At 50.1% G+C, this 20850-nt stretch overlaps 1 protein-coding gene across 1 annotated transcript; it reads right to left on the bottom strand.

The window, feature by feature from the left end:
* Positions 1–1751: 1751 nt before the first annotated feature.
* Positions 1752–16467, bottom strand: LOC139678646 (transmembrane protein 182-like). Its single transcript, XM_071569628.1, has 5 exons — positions 16315–16467; positions 13712–13829; positions 11899–11997; positions 8967–9104; positions 1752–1981 (listed from the first exon to the last, which is right to left on the bottom strand). The coding sequence occupies exons 1-5, from the start codon at positions 16465–16467 to the stop codon at positions 1752–1754; spliced, it is 738 nt and encodes a 245-aa protein (XP_071425729.1).
* Between the last annotated feature and the right edge of the window lie 4383 nt (positions 16468–20850).

The raw sequence follows: 20850 nt of genomic DNA, 5'->3' as shown, positions 1-20850 counted from the left end.
AAACCTGACAAAACTGTGTGCAGGGAAAACAGGGAATTCAGAGTCACGATAAACAGCATTTAAAGAGAATTTAGAGTAAGAAATTATCACTTAAAGAACTGGTGGGGCACAACCTGAGATATCCTGCTCTTGTCCCCCCCCACTTCCCCCAACTCTGACCATCTTTCCCTTTTTCCATTGAGAAACCTCACAAAACTGTGTCCAGGGAAAATAAGGAATTCAGAGTCATGATAAACAGCATTTAAAGAGAATTTAGAGTGAAAAATTATCACTTCAAGAACTGGTGGGGCACAGGCACAACCCAAGGAAATACCAAAATATCCTGGTGTTGTCCCTCCCTCTTCCCTCAAAGTCTGACCATCTTTCCCTTTTTCCATTGGGAAACCTCACAAAACTCTGTCCAGGGAAAACAGGGAATTCAGAGTAAGGACAAAAATTATTCAATGGGAATTTATAGTGAGAAATTATAAGAAATGGTTGGGCACAGGCACAACCCAAGGAGGTATTAGGATGTCATTGTCCCCCCTCCTATTCCCTCAACTCTGACCATCTTCCAGGTTTTGGGATGGGAATTCCCACAAAACGTGTCCAGGGAAAATATTAAATTCAGAGTAATGACAAACATTATTGAAAAGGAATTTCTAGTGAGAAATCATAAGAACTGATGGGGCACAGGCACAACCCATAGAGATCTCATGATATTGTCCTGTTGTCCTTTTCCCTTTCCTCAATCCTGAAGGTTTTCAGCTTTTGGGATGAGAATCCCACACATTTCAGGGGAAATATGAAATGGAGGGTAAAAAAGAAATCCTAATGAATCCATGCTGAGTTTCAGGCCACAGAAACTGGTTTATTCCCTTATTGCAGGTGAGGTCCAGGGACATTCGTATCTTCACAATCAGGGTTTTTAAGGAAACAAAGTTTCTCCTGTTAACAGGTTGTCCTTTCATGGCAATTAGAGCAGCTAAGAAAAAAGTCATCCTTAATTGCTTTGCAGGAGCAGACCTTGGGCTGTCCCTTCCCAGCCACCCTGGATTGCCTTTTCCAGGAAACCAGGCTGCTGGGAATGCTGGAAAGCTCCAGCTCTGCTGGACATGGACGAGCTGCTTTTCTTTGGGCTGCAGAGAAACCTCTGGCAAAGGCCACACACATCCCTAAACTCCTCCAAAGTGTAAAAATGCTGCAGCTGGGGCTGCTTTTGGACAGGCATTGGTTGGACATCTCTGCAATGGAGCCAGGCTGGGAGAGCTGGGGGGGTCACCAGGGGAGGAGAAGGATCCAGGGACACCTGAGAGCCCCTGGCAGGGCCTGAAGGGGCTCCAGGAGAGCTGGAGAGGGACTGGGGACAAGGGATAAGGGGGAGTGGCTTTAAGCTGAAGGAGGGGATAGTTAGATTGAATATCAGGAAAGAAATTCCTCCCTGTGAGGGTGGGCAGGCCCTGGCACAGGTTGGGCAGAGCAGCTGTGGCTGCCCCATCCCTGGAAGTGTCCCAGGCCAGGTTGGACAGGGCTTGGAGCACCCTGGGCTGGTGGGAGGTGTCCCTGCCTGTGACAGGGGGTGGAACAAGATGAGCTTTAAGGTCCCTTCCCACCCAAACCCTTCTCTGGATGCTCAGTGCTCCATCCCTGCCCCACAGAAGGGTGAGTGTGACCTATCCTGACAATGAGAGCTACAAAAACAACCTAATCCTCAACACTTGTGTCCGTTTCTTTACATCACCAGTTTTCTCAAAGCCTCCTCCAGATTTTTCTTACTCCAGGGACTTCCTGATGTCTCTGCCCACCAGGAAGAAGAGGAGTCCAGCCAGCAGGACCAGGGGCACCCCAGCAGCAGCAAACATGAAGGACCAGCCGTAGTAGACGCGCACAGGGACGTCCTCCAGGCACTGCTCACTCCTCTCCAGGAGGATGTACTTCTGCAAGTCAGCAGCAAACTCCTTCCACATCACGAAGAGGAACACCAGCAGGAGAAACAAACCTCCTGGGAAGGGAGACAGAGAGGAGTTACTGCCTGCACAGGGGAGAGGAGACCTCACCAGAGCTCCGTTTGTCCCTGCAGGTCCTTCAGTCAAAGTTTTGTGTTGCAGAATTATTATAGAATCATAGAATGGATTGGGTTGGAAAAGACCTCCCAGATCATCAAGTCCAACCCTTGATTCAACCCCACTGTGATCACCAGCCCAGGGCACAGAGTGATCACAGTGGGGTTGGATCAAGATGTGGTGGATTCTCACTCAGTGCCACATCCACAGAATCACAGAATCCATTGGGTTGGAAAAGACCTCCCAGATCATCCAGCCCAACCCTTGGTCCAACTCCAGCCCCTGTACCAGATCATGGCACTCAGTGCCACAGCCAAGCTCAGTTTAAAAACCTCCAGGGATGGGGAATCCACCCCCTCTCTGGGCAGCCCATTCCAATGCCTGAGCACTCTCTCTGCAAAGAAGTTTTTTCTGATCTCCAACTTAAATTTTATGCAGGATGTTTCCCTGTGGAAGCCAAGCCCACTGTCCATGGGGGACCCCCACACCCCTGTGAGCAGCTCCTGCCCACTGGCACCTTGTTCTTTAAGCCCAGCACTGCTGGGACTCTGCTGCAGCTGGAGATGGCTGTGAGAAACCATCATGGGCATGGCTGATGTTCTCAGCAGCACCTGAATTCCTCTCCTATTTTGCCTTTTTCATTTTTAATTTCTCTCAGATGAATGAGAAGACACCAACACTTACTTTTCCCTTTATCATATCTACCCTTCCAAGCAGTGGCAGATCCAATTTCCACTAGAAATGCAGAGATATGAGAATCAGTCCCTGAACCTGCCACCCCCAGCAGGTACAGATGATCCTGTTTTGCAGGGAAATAACACATAATAGAGTGGAAAAGGCACGTAACCAGGAGACATCAATCCTACATGGGCTACAAAGTAATAGAATAACAAAAAGAATAATAACCAGATTTTACCAGGAGACTGCAAAGACTTCACATTGGCAAGTGAGACCTCCTTGCCCTGCCTGGAGCCACCCAGGGGAGGGCTGAGACCACACAAACCCTGAGCAGTGAGGGCAAGGCCAGCATCTCCCTGGGAGGGGTCTGCTCTCCTCAGAGCCTCCCTGGCCTTGCAGGATGCCCATGACCCAAAGAGATCTCCCAGGAGACCTCTCCAGCTCACACTTCCAGCTGCATTCCCATCAAAGGGCAGCAGGAAGAGCTTGGGCACATCTGACAAGCACGTGGGGAACAGGCACCTCCTGGAGCTGGTGGCTCTGGGGCCTGCAGTGGGAAATAATTCCAAGGGATGGTGGTTGGAGGCTGCAGGTTTAGTTTCTCCCAAATGAAGCAGGAGACAAAACCCAGAGCGGCCCAAATATTATTTACTGCATATCACTAAAATATATATTAATGCATTTTAAATGCAACATGGATCAAAACTAAATAGTGGTGATATGATGACAGCTCTGAAAGCACTTCAGCAACATCTGATCTTGGTACTTCACAGCCAGAAGCTGCTGTGTTTAAAAGGTGCTGTATAACATACAGATATACACACACTCCTATGAAAGAAATACATCACAGCTTGTAATATTTTTATGGTGGAAGCGAACAGCTCGAAATTAATTCAGTTGACAAGTCACCACACAGCTCTGGGGATGTGTTGTGGCTTCTGCAGGATTGCATTTCTCCCCTTGCCATTCTAGAATCAAAGGTAGTTGTAGTGTATTTAATTATCCTTCCTGGCAGCTCCCACATCCCAAATGCAGCTCTGGGGCAGGAATGAAGGGGTAAAGGCTGACTTGATTTATCTGCTCAGTGATTGCTGACTCCTCAGACAGAGGAGACATGGCAGTGTTTTACTGTGATTCTGCTCCTAATGGATAGAAACACCTTGTGGAACCCAAGATGAGATTTACCTGCAGGGAAGAGGGTTCAAATCCTCACTCTGAGTTACAGATATATATAAAGTTATACACCCACCCTCAGTTGTCCCATCCCATGCCCTAAAAAATGGAACCTTATCAACCCAAACTGGGTGCAACCATCTGCATGTTCTTTGCCTCACCCTTTGCTGTCATTTCAAGTGGCTTTCCCTGATGTGGGAAGTCCTTGTGTTTGCTGGAGAGGAGGGTGAGGAGTTAAACAGCAGCTGCTGCAGCATTTGCATGTTCATTGAGGTTTTCATACCACTTGAAATTAAGAGCACAAATAAATATTTTACACTTACCATGATAGTTGTACGCTTAAAATACCAATTATTCCCTGTAAGAAAACCATCGTGTGCTCAAATAGTCTCATGTCCTTTACAAAATACAATGTATTGATAAGAAGGCAATTAAGTCTTTATTACCGATGTAATTTAAAATTAAATTAATTAGATAGCAACTGAACCTTGAAAAGTGCTCTTTTAAAGATCAATTTCTATTTCATTAACTTATAATACCTCTATGGTAAGAGACACAAATGAAACCGTGGCCCCAGTGGGATGGAGAAGGTGGGTCTGGTGAAGGACTTTGGAATTCTCCTGGTTTTCTTTAAATAACCAGGAATTCTGTCCTGACTTGTCCCAGGACAATTTCGATGCTCTAGGTCTGGGTTTTTTGGAAGTAATCAGATCAAAACCTTCCAGTTCTTACTGAGGAGGGTGTGCCAAGTGCCGTGAGTGGGTGGCACCATCCCCACCCTCACCAGGAGACAAGGACTGGGGATTGATCCCTCCCTGGCCCCAGGAGAAGTGCCAGCTCTTGGTATGGAAGGATTTCTTATTAAACAGGTACTGGAGGTGATGGCATGGCCATGGCATCTAAATTAAGAACATTTTCACACTCTGGGAAAATGACAAGGAAATGTAAAGCAAGCAGCCTTCTGGCCTGGAACAATTCCAGCAGAGTGCCAGGGAGTGCCAGGGATTTACCCCATGTCCTCGTGGGGGGCAGCAAAGCAGGGAAAGGGCAGTGCACAAAAACTGCTCAGCCAGAACTGCCTGTTTGGAGCAAGCACAAGGATTCATGAAACTGCCTAAAATCTGTCACACTTCAGCCATCAGCAGCCTCTCCCTAAGGAGAAAATCAGGAGGTGTCACCCCCAGGTTACCAAAGCATTTGGCATTTTTGCTTTAAAGTGCTGTTTTCTTTTGGATTTCTCATCTTTTGAACAGGTCTCACTTTACCACCTCCTTTCTGGGGCTTTCAGTGTTGGACACAATGGAGAGGCATCTTTGCTGCCAGGTTTGATGTGCAGAGAGAGATCCCCTCCTGCCTCGGGCAGCACAATGAAAAACTGAACAAAATGCAGTTTTCTGCCCTAAAACTGGGACTGGCATTTTGACACCCACACCCAGGAGACAGGAGGTGTGTCGGGTTTGGGGAAGGGGAAGTGAAGACCTCCCCAAAACAAACCATCCCCACGATCCTCTCAGCATCCCTGTGGTTCCTGCCGCTGGAGAATTACCCAAGTGATCCCTTTCCTTGTGTCCTTCTCCCTCTTTGCTTCTGTTCATCAGGAAAAAATGAACTGTGAGGCTCCAGCTGGTGCTGATGAGGTCAGTGGCATCTTCTGGGGAGGGGCTGATTGCAAGACAATGAAGTGGGGTGTGAAGTGTGTCCTTTGAAGGCTCAGACTGGGGTGCCACCCCCTGCCAGGGGGTGAATCAGAGCCCAGCCCTTCCTCCCTCTCACTTGATTTCCTTGTGACACCTTTAGAGCTGCTAATTGTGGGGACAGGTGAGTGAACCCAACCTTTAACTCTTATTCTGTGTGAGCTACTGAACTTCACTGCAATCTGCTAATTAAGGGAATAATGACCTTTGGCTCCTTTTCCTCTCTCACCAGTTGCCCCTTGAGGATGTTAATGATGAGGAAATGGAGGGGTGACCTTCAGCTGCCCCTCCAGAACTGTCAGCCCTGCATCATCCTACACATCCACCATCCTTGCACATCCACTATCCCTGCACATCCCATCCCACCAGCCCTGCACATCCCACCAGCCCTGCACATCCCATCATCCACCAGCCCTGCACATCCCACCAACTCTGCACATCCACCACCCCAGGGACAGGGCCTGCTCCTGCATCATCCCTACCCACCCCACCATCCCTGCACATCCAATCATCCCTGCACATCCCATCATCCACCATCCCTGCCCATCCCACCATCCCTGCACACCCCACCATCCACCATCCCTGCCCATCCCATCATCCCTGCCCATCCCATCATCCACCATCCCTGCCCATCCCACCATCCCTGCCCATCCCATCATCCACCATCCCTGCACACCCCACCATCCACCATCCCTGCCCATCCCACCATCCCTGCCCATCCCACCATCCCTGCCCATCCACCACCCCAGGGCCAGGGCCAGCTGGGGACCTGGAGCTCTGGCAAACCTCTTGTTCCTCCTGCTTAGTGCAATTATGCAAAACAGTTTGAGAAAGAATAATGAGAGAATAGCCAGGGAATATCCTGAATCCATCAGGAAGTCAGGGCCAAGCAGGACCCCGAGGTCTAAGCTCAGGATAAGCCCCCTTGAAAATAAAAGGAGCAGCTGGAACACTAAGGAAACTTTGCTGGAAAACATCTTGCAACCTCCTGTTCTCATTTGGATTGAAGATGCAGCAGGAAGTGTCTTCCAGCTGAACTCGCTCCCCTAACGACTGTTAATCCCAATGATTGCTGCTCATGTGGAAGCTGCATTAATACAAACTTCACTTCTAACAGCAGCATCTTTGTCTAATGCCAAGAGGTTCATGTGATGCATAATCAGCTCTCCTGAGAAGTGTCACACTCTACGCCCCAGCCCTTTAATCAAGAAGTAGTTCAAGAAAGTGCAAAAACAATGAAAAAAGAAGGAAGAGGGTTCAGTGTCACTTGACACCCTTTTCTGTGGTATATCTGCCCAAGGTGCAGAGTGGACACACTCCCTGGGGCCATCTGCTGCCTCCTGGGGCCATCTGCTGCCTCCTGGGGCCATCTGCTGCCTCCTGGGGCCTGGCTTACAGATGTGAAGAGAAAGTTTCCTGCCCTGGTACAGCCCTTGGATTCTTATCCATTGTGGGGTCACAGCAATTCCATGGAAAGTTCCAGGCTTGGGGCAGAGTGGCTGAAATCAGTGGCTGTCCCTGTGCTGGCATTGCTGAGATACCTCCAGGCCTGGGGCACTTCTGGGACCCTCAGGACAAGAAGGACATTGAGGGGCTGGAGCATGTCCAGAGCCCAAACTGAGAGCAAAGACACCCTCTCCTGTTTGATTTGTGCTGGGTGTGAGGGAGCAGGACCTGGTGTAGGATCTGTAATCAAGCTGAGAAAGGGCTGGTTTCATGACCAAGTTCCTCCCTGGGCACAGCTCAGCTGACTCCAGCCTGGAGCTGCTTGAGTGGCAAAAGAGCTTTTTTCTGAGCTTGAGTTCCTGGTATAAATCAAGGATATCTCCTACTGAAGCCAGTTATTCCTCTCAAACACAGGGAAGGAAAAAGCCCAAGTGATAATTCAATGGAATCATTTGTAACAGCAGTGGGAGTAATGAATAAATGCCTATTTTTAATTCCTTTTCCTGCTGTGCCACTGCTTCATCTTTTCAGGTCTCCTTAAGCCAGCCCTCCCATTTTGGATGGCAGGGTTTGCCTTTCATCCCTCTGTGGGTTCCAGATGTTAACAACAGAGGCAGGAACAGCCTAAATGCAAAGCCTGACTTGGGGGAACAGAGTGGGGCTGATGCTGCCCAGGCTTAATGCAGCTCTACTCACATAAAAGGCTCTGCCTGTCTGGATTGCATAGAAGAGCAGGAAAAAAAGTAGCATTTTTCAAAAATCTCAGCTTTGATTGGATTAAGTTCAGCCTGGAGAAGAGGAGACTGAGGGGAGTCCTCACTGCAGTCACAACTTCCTCAGGAGGGGCAGAGGAGGGGCAGGCACTGAGCTCTGCTCTGTGGGACCAGGGACAGCACCCAGGGAATGGCTGGAGCTGTGCCAGGGCAGGGACAGGGCACAGGGAATGGCTGGAGCTGTGCCAGGGCAGGGACAGGGAACAGGGAATGGCTGAGGCTGTGCCAGGGCAGGGACAGAGCACAGGGAATGGCTGGAGCTGTGCCAGGGCAGGGACAGGGCACAGGGAATGGCTGGAGCTGTGCCAGGGCAGGGACAGGGCACAGGGAATGGCTGGAGCTGTGCCAGGGCAGGGACAGGGCACAGGGAATGGCTTGGGGCTGTGCCAGGGCAGGGACAGGGCACAGGGAATGGCTGGAGCTGTGCCAGGGCAGGGACAGGGCACAGGGAATGGCTGGAGCTGTGCCAGGGCAGGGACAGGGCACAGGGAATGGCTGGAGCTGTGCCAGGGCAGGGACAGGGCACAGGGAATGGCTGGAGCTGTGCCAGGGCAGGGACAGGGCACAGGGAATGGCTGGAGCTGTGCCAGGGCAGGGACAGCACCCAGGGAATGGCTGGGGCTGTGCCAGGGCAGGGTTAGGTTGGATCTCAGGGAAAGGTCCTTCCCCCAGAGGGTGGTGGGCACTGACCAGGCTCCCCAGGGCAGTGAGCACAGCCCCAAGGCTGCCAGAGCTCCAGGAGGGTTTGGATGATATCTTAGGGCAGGGGTTGACTCTTGGGGATGTTCCTGTGCAGGGCTGAGGGTTGGACTGGATGATCTTGGTGAGTCCCTTCCAACCCAGCATATTCTGGGATTGTGTGAAGGACTATCTTGCATGCAATGATAGAATCCCAGGCTGGTTTGGGTTAGAAGGGACCTTACAGACCATCTCTTTCCAACCCCCTGTCATGGGCATGGTTTGGGTTGGAAGGGACCTTACAGACCACCTCTTTCCAACCCCCTGCCATGGGCAGGGACACCTTCCACTCAGGTTGCTCAGAGTTCATAGGAGTTTCATTCCAGAGGGGAAAAGGGGAAATCGTGTACTGCAAACAGTGCACCTGCCCCAGAGCCCCAGGCAGCACCTCCCCACCTGCCTCCCCACATGCCACCCCTTACCTGAGAGCAGGAGCAGTGCCCCTCCCAGCTTGTAGGCGCGGGCACTGCCGAAGGGCGTCGCGCCGAGCAGCAGGAGCCCCCCGGCCAGGGCAGCGGGCACGGCCAGCAGCAGGAACGCCGTCCAGAACCCCCTGAACACTGCACAGACACAGCCAGTCAGGCACACACAGCACCAGGAACCTGGCAGGGCTTTGCCAACATTAATGAGCCCGTGCTTAGGTCCTGCTGGAGCACCAGCAAAAACAACCACCTGTGCTGGAGGCTCCTGCTCTGCCTGGAGCTGGTGCAAGTTCAGGTTGAATGTCGTGCCCTCCATAATGGGATTGGAATGGGTACAGGGAGGTGGGAGGGATTGCCAGGGAAGCAGGCCACGAAAAGGGGGAGAGGAAAGGACACTGTGCTTGGCTGGGCCTGGGGGGGATGGAAAAGCTTGGCAAGAAAGGAAAGAAAACAGTAAAATTTGGAGAGGTGGAATCAGCCCAGAGCTTTGTGCTGGTTTAATTAACACTTGGGGAAGGTGCCAGGTTCCTGGTTAAAATAAAGGCAGTGATTGTTAGAAGGGCTGCAGGGGAAATGGGAGCTCCTGATTCCCCCATTAATGGCCTCAGTGACTCAAGGGGGAGAACAGGGCAGGAGAAGAGCTGTTCCCTCATCCATCAAGGTTGGGGGGACTTCAGACAACCACCCTACCCAGGGCTGAGCAACCTTGTGTGCATCACACCTCTCCACATGGGACAGGATGGAATTCTGTCCACTAATTCCAACCTCCCAGAAGTCAAGTCTCTGCCATTGACTGCCATAAACCTTAGCCAAAGGTGGTCTTCTAGCAGAGACCCTCTGGTAGCCCAGTCCCTGCTCCCTGAGTTGTCTGATCCCCTCAGACCACCAGCTCTGCCTGTTGTTTCTCAGGAGCTCTAGAGAGATTTAAGCCGAGCACGAGCAAGTGGGTAATGCTGAAATGATTCACACATGAAAGAAAACTGATACCAAGAAGTTTTCCTCATTTGAAACCATTTTGTCAGGAGAGCCACTTAGGGAGAGATAAGTATCTTGAACTCTCCAAACCCACTGAATTCATTTCCATGTTTAACCTCCCGTCACCCGTTTCTCTCCGGGAGCCTTGGAGGATGCAGATAAGGCAGAGTTATCTCTGGAGCAGGGAATAGCTGGAGGACCCTCTTCTTGGACAGCCTCCTGCTCTGTCACATTTGCAAATGAGGCTGGAGTGGACAGGAATGACAGGAGTGTTGATGTCCCTGTAGCCCCCAGGGCTTTGCAGGGCTTGGGGGGCTTTGGGGCTTGTGGGGCTGAGACACCTTCACCTCCCCGGGGATCATGGGATGGGTGCCAGGCAGAGCCCCCTCCTCAGCACCTCCATGGAATCACTGAGGTTGGAAAAACCCTCTGTGGACATCAGGATCTTCCCAGGGGAGACAGCTGGGCAGGGTTCCCTGGCATTGCCTGACAGAGAGGGAAGGTGCCTCCAACTCTTTATTTGGGATGGAAAAACCAGTGTCTTTACCAGCATGACCATTCAGAAAGTGGACATCACTCCTGTCTGTCCTAAACAGGAACAATCCCACTGCTTAATCCCTGTGTTTGCTGCACACCCTGCACCCAGTTCCTCCTCCTCCTCCTCCCCCAGGTCCCTCATCTCCATCCCACACCATGGCATGTTCCCCTGCACCCAGATCCTCCTCCCACTCACCCACCAGTCCCTCATCTCCATCCCACACCATGGTGTGTTCACCTGCACCCAGCTCTTCCTCCTCTCACCCACAGGTCCCTCATCTCCATCCCACACCATGGCATGTTCCCCTGCACCCAGATCCTCCTCCCACCCACAGGTCCCTCATCTCCATCCCACAACCAGGGCTTGTTCACCTGCACCCAGATCCTTCTCCCACCCACCCACCAGTCCCTTATCTCCATCCCACACCATGGCATGTTCCCCTGCACCCAGATCCTCCTCCCACCCACCCACCAGTCCCTCATCTCCATCCCACACCATGGTGTGTTCACCTGCACCCAGATCCTCCTCCTTCCTCCCACAGACCTCTCATCTCCATCCCACACCACGGCGTGTTCCCTGGGGCAGGAATTCTGCACAGCACAGCCACAGAAACTGCCTGCTCCCCCTCACATTCTCCTACTGACAATATTTTCTTTTCAATTAATTTCTCATACAAAAAAAAATAAAACCTAAAACTAAAAAAGGTACTGCTAAAGGCTAAGGAAAAGGTCAAGATGTTTGTTTGTGCAGAACGTCTGCCCCGAATCCCCCGAGGCAGCACACACTGATGCACAGTATTTAAAGAAATCAATCCATTTCAAAAAAGATCATTGAATTAATTCTAGCTGCTGCCACCAATTTAGCAAATTAAAATTCCTACCAGCAGCTGATTCATTAAAGAACTTGGAAAATACAGAGAAACATAAATAAAAAGGGAACCAGTTGAAAGGCAGCTCTCCAACCACGCTGTGTTCGGGGGATTGAAAAGAACCACTCACTTCTCAGCATCTTCTGACAATTTGGGCTTCAGCTGATGTTCCAGGGTTTGTTTATTTTGTCTTGCAATAAACCAACAGCAGAGCTCTCCCAGGAAGGCCACTCTGGGAATGAGAGCACTGGGATGGGTTTGGGTCTTGTGGATCAAGCCCTTTGTCTGCAGCTCCTCCCAGTGAGGGAGGAGGTGGGAGGGAGTGGGTTTGACCTCCTGCCTGGCCCACAGGAGCAGGTGCTGAGCACCCAGGGGGAGGGTGGCCAGAATGGCTGCATCTGGAGGACAGAAGATGTGGGAGAACATCTCGCTGTGCCCAGGGCTTGGGGCAGTCAGAGAAGCAAGGAAGTTTTGTAAAGGAGATTTCCAAGGGGCTGACACACATCCCAACCCTCCACCCAATCCCCTGGGAAAGGAGGAGACAAACCCACCTGCAGTTGTGTCATAGGAGGGATGAGGGAAAGGTCCAAGAGCAATGGGCATGGGGAAGAGGTAGCCATGCATGCAGAACTTGGGCTGGGCTTGGCTGGCTGAAAAAGAGCAAAAAATAATTGTTAAATCCCTGTTTTCTTTTGTTTTCTGCAGAATCACAATGACAGCACTGGGATGGTGATGTGGTGTGGTGGAAAACCTGCAAAGGCCTCACTGAAATCAGAGGCTGGGGAGGAAAGAGGAGGGGACATCTTGGGTGGAGAGGAAAAAAAATTAAATAAAGAGAACAGTGAGAGAGGAGATATCAAAGGATCTGAGTCTGCTACTGGTGCATCTTCTCATTTTCATAACCTGAGACTCAGGGGGATGTAAATCATGGAACAACTGAAATCACTGAAAATATTCCCAGTGTTGGTTTCCTCCAGAGAATGTCCCAGAACACCTGGAAGTGGCAAAGGTGTTTGGTACCAGACCAAGGCTCCTTCCAAGGCCTCCAGCTGGTGAGAAGGGAGAGCACAATTAGAGTGGAAGGGCCCCATCAATATTAATACCACTGAGGCTTATCATGATTAACAGTAATAGAATGAATGTTAAATGAATTAATTAATGGTTGGCCACTTATTTAAATATGTTCCCCAGCTCAAAGGAACACTTTATAATAGGTGGACATTAGTTCATGCTAAATTGACTATGGAATACCTATTGAATTAATTATTACATCCACGAGAGCAGCAAATTAATTTGCCCTGATCAATCCTATTATAATAAATACCTAAAGAAGTAGCACAAATTTGCCAGTTATCAGAGTGAGTCCTTTCACTGCAGGTGACATTATATTATGTATTTCCCTGGAATGGAACTCCATGGCAAACTGCCCCTCTCCAGCCTGTCCCTTCTCAGCACAAACCTCCTGTGAGAGCTGAGTGGGGCCAGTGGCCATTCCTGCAGGATTGCCCAGGGCCAGGGCAGGGGCTGGGGGACATTTTCCTCACTGCAGGGTAGATTTCTGGTGGGCACCTGCATTACCTGGAGCCCTGTGAGGCCACTGTGCTGCTCCACAGCCACAGGAGCATCTCTGAGTGCATCAAAGGGTCAAGGTTCGAGTGGTGTTTAATCCAAGACCCTTCACTGCACAAGGGCCACCAGGCAGCACCAACTGGTGTCTCAGAACAGGTTTCACCTTCTCCTTCAATTGCTTTTTGAAGAGTAAATATGTTTTCAGGAAAAAAAATGGTTTTACATCCCTCCAGTTTATTCTGATGTGTAATTTCAGTGACTTTAAAAAAGCAAAACAGGCAAGATCTTCAAACAAAGAGCATAAACCCACATGTTTGTGTCCCTCCAGGTCCACCACTGGTCCTGAGCATGCAGAGACAGGTGCATGTCCAGCTGTCCCTGTGCTGGAATCAGTGGGATATGGGAATTCTCAGCACTCTGGTGGGAACCAGGCACAGGAGACCAGGAGGAGCAGGGGCTCAAATGTAGTGAATTGAGCTGAACCCAAACATCAAGAGGTATGTGGGGAAGAGTTGTCCTTGCTGGTGGAAGCCACCACTTCATAAGACTTTGAAAATGATATAATAAATGGCATAAAAGTGTTCCTACATTTCTGTGAACAGCCCTCTGAGAGCAACATCCAAGTTAAAGAAAGAGCCCAGTGAGGGCACAGAGAGGCTGAGCCAGGTTGGCTTGTGGGGGACAGGCAATGAGAATGCAAACCATGAAATAAAGCCTTCTCCTCATCCCTGGGAGCCCTTCTGTGCTTGTTTCCCACCAGACTGGGACACAGACGTGTGGTGGCATCGTACTCACTGTACCAGAAGGTCCAGATGGTCTCTGGGTGGCCCTCACCAAAGAACCAGCACCTCCAGAAGAAGCCCTCGTGGTGGAAAGTGAGGATCTCCTTCCTGGCCTCCCCTGCTGTTTCAGCCTGTGAGGGAATGAAAGCCCAGCTCACACAGGGAAGATCATGGTGGAAAGGGTGTCTTTTTTTGCTTGGATAAATGTTGCTTTCATTTTTGAGGGAGTTTTCCTTTGTTGTCTGAGCTGCTTTGGGGGAACACAGAGGGAGCTGCTGCCCTGACTTGCTGTGTCACGGCTCCAAAATGTCCCACAGACCTGCACAAACCAGTTTCTTCTTTAACAGCCTTAAACCTCTTCTGGCAGAGCTGGGTGGGGGTGACAGAGAGCTGAGCATTCAGCGTGTGTTCTACTTCTCAAACCCCTTCCTTCGACCCCCAGAGCAGAGCTGTGAGCACAAGGGTTTGGTCTTTCCAGAAGGGAGGAGACTGCAAAGGTTAGTCAGGGACTACTCATCAGAAAACTAACTAAACCCACAGCCAAAATCAGTGTGATCTTTATCCCACACAGTCTGTAAAGGAGACACAATGCAACAAAATTGTGTTTTGGGGAGGTCGGGGAATGTCCATCCAGGAATGGCCCCTGTGAACTACAGAATGGAGATGGGACTCAACAGGGAGTTCTAGGAGGCACTTCTCATGTCCTAGAATGGTTTAGGTTGGAACAGACCCTGAAGACCATCTCATGCCATGGGCAGAGACACCTTCCACTGTCCCAGGTTGCTCCAAGTCCTGTCCAGCCAGGGTTTGGACACTCCCAGGGCTGGGGCAGCCACAGCTTCTCTGGGCACCTGTGCCAGGGCCTGCCTACCCTCCCAGCCAGGAATTCCTTCCCCATATCCCATCTATCCCTGCCCTCTGACAGTGAGAGGCCATTCCCCTTGTCCTGTCCCTCCATCCCTTGTCCCAAATCCCTCTCCAGCTCTACAGCCCCAGAAGGGGCTCTCAGGTCTCCCTGGAGATCTTATACTTCCCTCACCTCGATGTTTTTCTACACTTGGGCAGATTGCAGAGCTCTGACCTCGTTCTCCTTTTGCTTCCAGGATCAAACCCTGGCTATGGCAGCCCTGAAGCCTCCTCAGCTGGGTGGCTGCTGACTTGGTGCCTCCACAGTTCCTGCTGCTTGCCAGGCACTCAGCCCACCCTCATCTGGGAGGGCCAGCATTGGAAAGACAATGTAAGAAAGGGCAGGGAAGGCAAAACACAGCCTGTTAAACACACCCAGGGACAGGAATAGAAATAATAGAAACAGTGTCAGCAACAGAAGTGAAACAGCTCAGGGGGAAGAAGCAGCCCCTGGTTCTGCCTGGTGCTTTGGGAGGGCTCTGCCCCAGTGACAGGCACAGCAACACCTGGCCAGGAGCACACCTGAAGTGTTGGAGATGCTTCTTGTGGTGTGCTCTGAACCACCTCTACTCTCTCCACTTAAAGGGGCAACAAAACCAGGAAACAATTAACATTGTCACTCCCCAAGCACATGAAAACAGCAGAACTTCTCTGTCCATGACCCTCTCCCTTCTCCAGGGCTTTGCTGTGCTGCTTGAAGCAATAAAGACCCCATCTCTGTTTCACTTCTTCAGGCAGTTTTTCCATCCTAATGGGTTTTTTTTGAACAGAGAAAGTCATTTGGAACTATGACTCAAGCAAACAGTGCCCCACACTTGATTATGGGATTCTGAAATGAAAGGAAAGTATTTCTTGCTGGCATCATGATGCTCACCCAGGGTGAGTCACCACACCAGGGAAAAAATCAAACCTAATTGGATTGAACTTTGAAGTAACAAAAAGGCTGCACACAACAAGGATCTTCCTGTCGTTTTGTAATTGGAACCACACGTTGATCAGCTCAAAAACACTTTGGGGGAGTGAGTGGCTGGAGGAAGTGAGCTGGTTGTTACTGCACTGAGGAGGGAGCCAACAGCAAGTGAGAATCCACCTTTAGAAGGGATCTGTCAAGGAGGGACACCAGCCCTGAGCACTGAAATACCAAACTGCCCTTCCAAAATTACAATTCTGGCTAATTAAAATCCTCTATTAAATCCTAATTTGAGAACACACAGGTCTCTTCTTGTTAGAGGGGCAGGAGCTTGTCTAGGCTGCTCTGCAGTTGATGTTCACTTTGTTTTCTGTCTGTGCTGCAGTTGTATCACTTCAGATGTGATTGCCAAGCCCCACACTTTTAAATATGAACTAGTTTTAAATGAAGAAACTACAGAGGGAGAAATCTTTTAATGGCAAATATCAGCAGACATCTTTTGTCTTTAGAGGGAAATGCTGTCAACAACTAAAGCTCTTACATTTTTGCCTTTCATTCCCTAATGTTCATATCTGCCACGTTACAGAGGTGCTGTCTTAATGTTTCCTACACACCATTTACTTCTGTCCAAATGCTCAATAATACTGTGGAAAAGCTGCCTTGGGTTTTTAAAAACATAAAGTTTTATCTCAGGCTGATGTTTTACATTAACAGGTCACTTTGAACAAAAAAATATCAACACAGATTTAAACCTTCTAAATTATTTAGACAGTTGGTTCTCCCAAGATTTCAGAGCTCACCTCCCTGGCACTCAGGGTGCCGTTGCCACGCTCGGGGACGCCGCAGGACTCCGTGGCCAGCAGCCAATAATCCGTGCCAAAGGCCACGAGGAAGAGCAGGACGCCGGTGCTGCCGAGCATGCCGGCGGCCAGGGCAGCCATGCCAGCCTTCATGGGGCACCAGGGAGCCACAGCACAGCAGAAAAGAACAGAAACCCTCAATTGTCCCGGGCTGCTGGAAGAGTGGGGCGAAGGCAGTGCTATTTTTGGCCCTGGGCAATGACCTTCTGCTGCCTGGTGTGAGTTTCAGGGGGTGGTGGAGCAGGACTAAGAAAAGCAGATGACCTGGTGGCACCAGACAGCTGTGGCATTAAGGATGGGCACAAATGGCTGTGGAGGCAGAGCAGGAAGGGCTCCAAGGGAACACATGGCAGCAGGGAGCCCTTGGGCCACGGGCACAGTGCCCAGCACACGGGGGTCCTGCACACCCTCCCTGCACACATTAACAGGGCTGGGCATGGCGGGAGCACAGAGGACCTCCAAGGTCTTCCCCACATCCTGGAGTGTCCTCAGCCATCACTGGGAGACACCTCCAGCTGTGCCCTCAGAAGTGCAGTGGAAGTGGCACTTCTGGAATGTGCTTCTCCTTCTTCCCCTGAGCCAAATGCAGCTTTCACCCAGAGTAACCCCAGAGATCCAAGAATAACATTAGAATAGTGATGAAATCTTACCTATCCTGGTCTTCTTGGGAGAGATGCAATCAACCTGTGCAACCCCCCTGGAATCAGGCAGGTCCTCATGGAGCTGCACAAGGAGCATCCAACCAGGTGTACACACCAACACACCTGAGGATGTTTCTGTGCAGCTGTGGGATGATGTTCTCCCTCCTGCCATGGAAGAGTGGACTCTGCAGCACCCACACCCCTCCCACCACCCCTGCCACCACCCAGCCTGCTGTGGGACAAGTGTCTCCTGGGGACAAGGACATTCCTGAACGGAATTTCATCACCATTTGGCTTCTGCTGGAGCATCTGCTGTAGATCCCTGCCAGGGATGGGATGCCAGAGGAGGAACATTATCATTTCTGTAGGGCAATGACTATATGCCTGTGACATGCCAGGAGGCTGGAGGAGAAAATGGAAATTACAGTGAAAAATCAAATTCTGATTTTCTAACCTTAGCCTAAGTCATGACCTGTTCTAAACAGGGAGAGAGATGAAGATGTTGACTTCTCCATCCTATGGGAATTTGTGTTGCCAAATTAATTCCCAAAGCAATTCAATATTTAAAGTTACCTGGGAACATATGGGTGTCTCAGAGCAACTGCACACTGGTTGTGGAACCTGGAGAGGTTGGGCATAATTCTGACTACACTGGCAGCCACCTGTTGGGGCATATGGACTGATGAATACACTCCATCTTCTTCTACAATGCAACAGACTTGAAATTATAACCATTTATTCTCTTCTCTGCACTGTTTTGCTTTAAGTATTGCAGAGAGAGCTGTTGATCAGCACACCAGACCTCCCTTCCTCGGTGCCAGGGGGCAGAGCTGCTGCTTGTTCAGCCTGATTGAGGCACCCACAGGACCCAGGAATGAGTTCCCTGCCCAGAGAGGTCCCCAGACTGACACAGGGAGAAAGGTGGGACAAGTCAGTGTGATTGTGCAGGAATAAACATGCACTGTCCCCACAGCCACTTACTTACCCTTCCATGTGGTCCTGCCACCTCCACTGGAAGGACCCGCAGACACCACGATGAGTTTCTGTCAGGTGTTTGTGGTAGACCCTCCCTACACCTCCACTCCTCCCACTCCCACACACATTAACCCTCTCCCAGCCCAGCCCAGCCCTGCACAATCCACTCATTCCCCATAACACACCCACCCCAGAGTCATCTGCAACTTCACTCCTACAGCCAGATGAGCTCTTTGCACTGAACACAAAAGGGTTAATTAAATACAAATCACAGCATATCTATCACCCAAATCACCAACTGGTGTCATTTCAATCAGCTGCCATTTAACTGATGTAGTTGTGGTTAAACCTGCCTAAGTGACAAGGAGAACTGTTGCCACCACTGTTGTGACCTCCACCCCAGAGGTGGACACGACGATGGTGCATCTCCAGCAACGCCTGAAGGAGCCCAGCGAAGACAAGGCTTTGCAATTTTGGACATCACACTGAAATTGCATAACATTAATATGCAAAGTAGGCACTTGTGCATTTAAAAACCGAAATAAAACAAGGGATTAATGCACATTTCCCCATTTCTGGGTGTGCTTGGAGTCAGCTGTGTTTGGCACTGCTGTGTCTGTGCTGATCACACTCTGAGTTCGTGCTGTTTGCCATTTGGAAGGTGTCCTCAGCCATCCCAGGCCCCACTGGCAGCAGAGCCCTGCTGGTGCCCAGCCTTGGCTCCTCACAGGCTGCCTCGTGCCCAGCCAAACACCTTCCAAATTCCTGGGCTGTGCAACAGTAACTGAGTTCTCAAGGTTGAAATGTCTCTCCGTGCAGTCAATGTCCCACCCCTGGCAGGTGTTTCCTTTCATGGCCAGCTTGGATGGAGCTCTGAGCAACCTGGGCAGTGGAAGGTGTCCCTGCCCATGGCAGGGGCAGGGAACTGGTTCATCTTTAAGGCCCCTTCCAACCCAAACCACTCTGTGATTCTCTGATGATTCTATGATTCCTTGGCAAGTGCTCATCACCTTCAGCATCCATAAACCTCCTGGATGTGATGGACAATGAGACCTTGTGGTCTTTCCCACTAGAGACTGGTAGTGATGTTGGTTGTCCTTTGCAGGATCTCTGGGATGCAACACCAAAGCTGTGTAGTTGAATTAGGTGATCACCACCACAATCCATGCAAGCTCAGACACTGTTACCCTTTAATTCCCCAGGAGAACAGCCCTCCTTTCCTCCCTTACCTCCTCTAGTGCCAGCAGGGACCTCCCTTCACCATCCCCTCACCCACAGAGGCTGAAGGATGGTCCCACCAAGGACAGCCCTGGGATTGAGGTGCAAGGCAGGCCAAGGTATAACCCTGAGCATTTTATCATTTCCTAATTGATCCTGATTTTTTCCCCCTTATTTAAACCAAAGTTGTGAATACCCACAACACACGTTTCTAGTGAGGAGCTGTCAGCTCACATTTTTCACAGAATTGATATTTTACCTTTTGATTGATCAAAGACTTCCTCAGCACAGTCTGTGTCATCGTTATTTCTTGGGGTTTGATCCGGGCTCACAGAAAAATTTACATATTATGTAGATAGATCAACATATTTTCACTTTTTCATGCTGAAAGCAGAGAATTTCCTGGGATTTGATACACAGATGAGATGAAGCTGCTTTTGAAGACTTCCCCCAAGTCTCTTTGGAGATCTGCAGACCTTTGTGCATTGGAGCTTGCCCTGATGACCTTGGGTGGTCAAACCCTGGCACAGCTGCCCAGGGCAGGGCAGGAGTCCCCATTCCTGGAGGGATTTAACAGCCATGTGGATGTGGCACTTGGGGACATGGGTTAGTGGTGGCCTTGGCAGTGCTGGGGGACAGTTGGACTCAATCTTAGAGGTCTTTTCCAACCTGAGTTAATCCATCCATGTATGACCTGTCACACTCGGAAGGATGTTCCCATGGGTAGGTGAGGTGAGTATTTCTCCTGAGTCTGTTCTTGTCCTGTTGTCTCCACAAACCTCAGAATAAGGACAGCAAAGCCAACCAGACCATGCCAAGTGCTACCCAAGCACTTCCAACTCCACCAAAATCCCCAGATGGTTTTACAAAGAGCAACCCCCCAGTGCTGGAAAGGGGAGAAACAGATCCCCAGGCTGACATTTGCCCCTTTAATTCTGCATTAAAATGATAATCTCCAGTTCACCTCCACCACACACTCCCCTTCCATCTCCCCCGTCTCCACGTCTCTGGGAAGGAGCACATAAAGCCTGGATGTTGAAAGATCCTTAAAGTTCCTCAGGAGCTTCAATCCCCTCCAGGACCTGATGTCAGGAGAGAAAATAGCTCAAATTTGCCTCACCTGCTTCTTAAGTACCACTGGTCCTTTCCAGGATTAAGGCCTTATAATCTCCTTAAGCAGTTGTGAAATAAAATAAACACAAGGGTGGTTTGCTGCTCAAAATGAAAGCACTGAAACAAGTCCCTGCGCTGAAATGCTTTGGGGAATTGTGACTGCAAGGGAGATTGGGCCTGATTTTTGAACAGGCTGCTTGATCTGAGTGCCCAGAGTGTTCTGATGTGGCTTTTGGGCTCTCACTTGGCCACCAGTAACAACTTTTGCCTCTTTTAACCTAAACTTTCCAAAGGCTCCTGTAAACTTCCAGAGTAAGCACAGAGCAATAACTCTCTGAACTCCTCAAGGAACCAAACTGATGCAATTTACTTCCACAGAAGCATGCAATATTCAATGATACACTGAATCCGTGTTTTTAACACTTTTTAAAGGACTAAAACCCTGGAAAGAATGAATTAGACACACTCTGAAGCCTCAGCATTTAACAGCTTTCCACTCGTTGTAGAATTTTAAGACCACCAACACTGG

Source organism: Pithys albifrons, chromosome 14 (assembly GCF_047495875.1).
Source record: "Pithys albifrons albifrons isolate INPA30051 chromosome 14, PitAlb_v1, whole genome shotgun sequence".
Classification (NCBI taxonomy): domain Eukaryota; kingdom Metazoa; phylum Chordata; class Aves; order Passeriformes; family Thamnophilidae; genus Pithys; species Pithys albifrons.
Note: the sequence above shows the minus strand (reverse complement) of the source record. Positions and strands in the feature narration are given on the sequence as shown.

What these genes read in the sequence shown, in the direction of transcription:
- LOC139678646 (XM_071569628.1), bottom strand. Translation starts at nt 16,467, where the DNA reads ATGAAGGCTGGCATGGCTGCCCTGGCCGCCGGCATGCTCGGCAGCACC. An exon ending in CTCCTATGACACAACTGCAG is followed by an intron (nt 9,105 to 11,898) that starts GTGGGTTTGTCT and finishes GTGTCTGTGCAG; the next exon opens with TGTTCAGGGGGTTCTGGACG. An exon ending in GGCACTGCTCCTGCTCTCAG is followed by an intron (nt 1,982 to 8,966) that starts GTAAGGGGTGGC and finishes CTCCCTTCCCAG; the next exon opens with GAGGTTTGTTTCTCCTGCTG.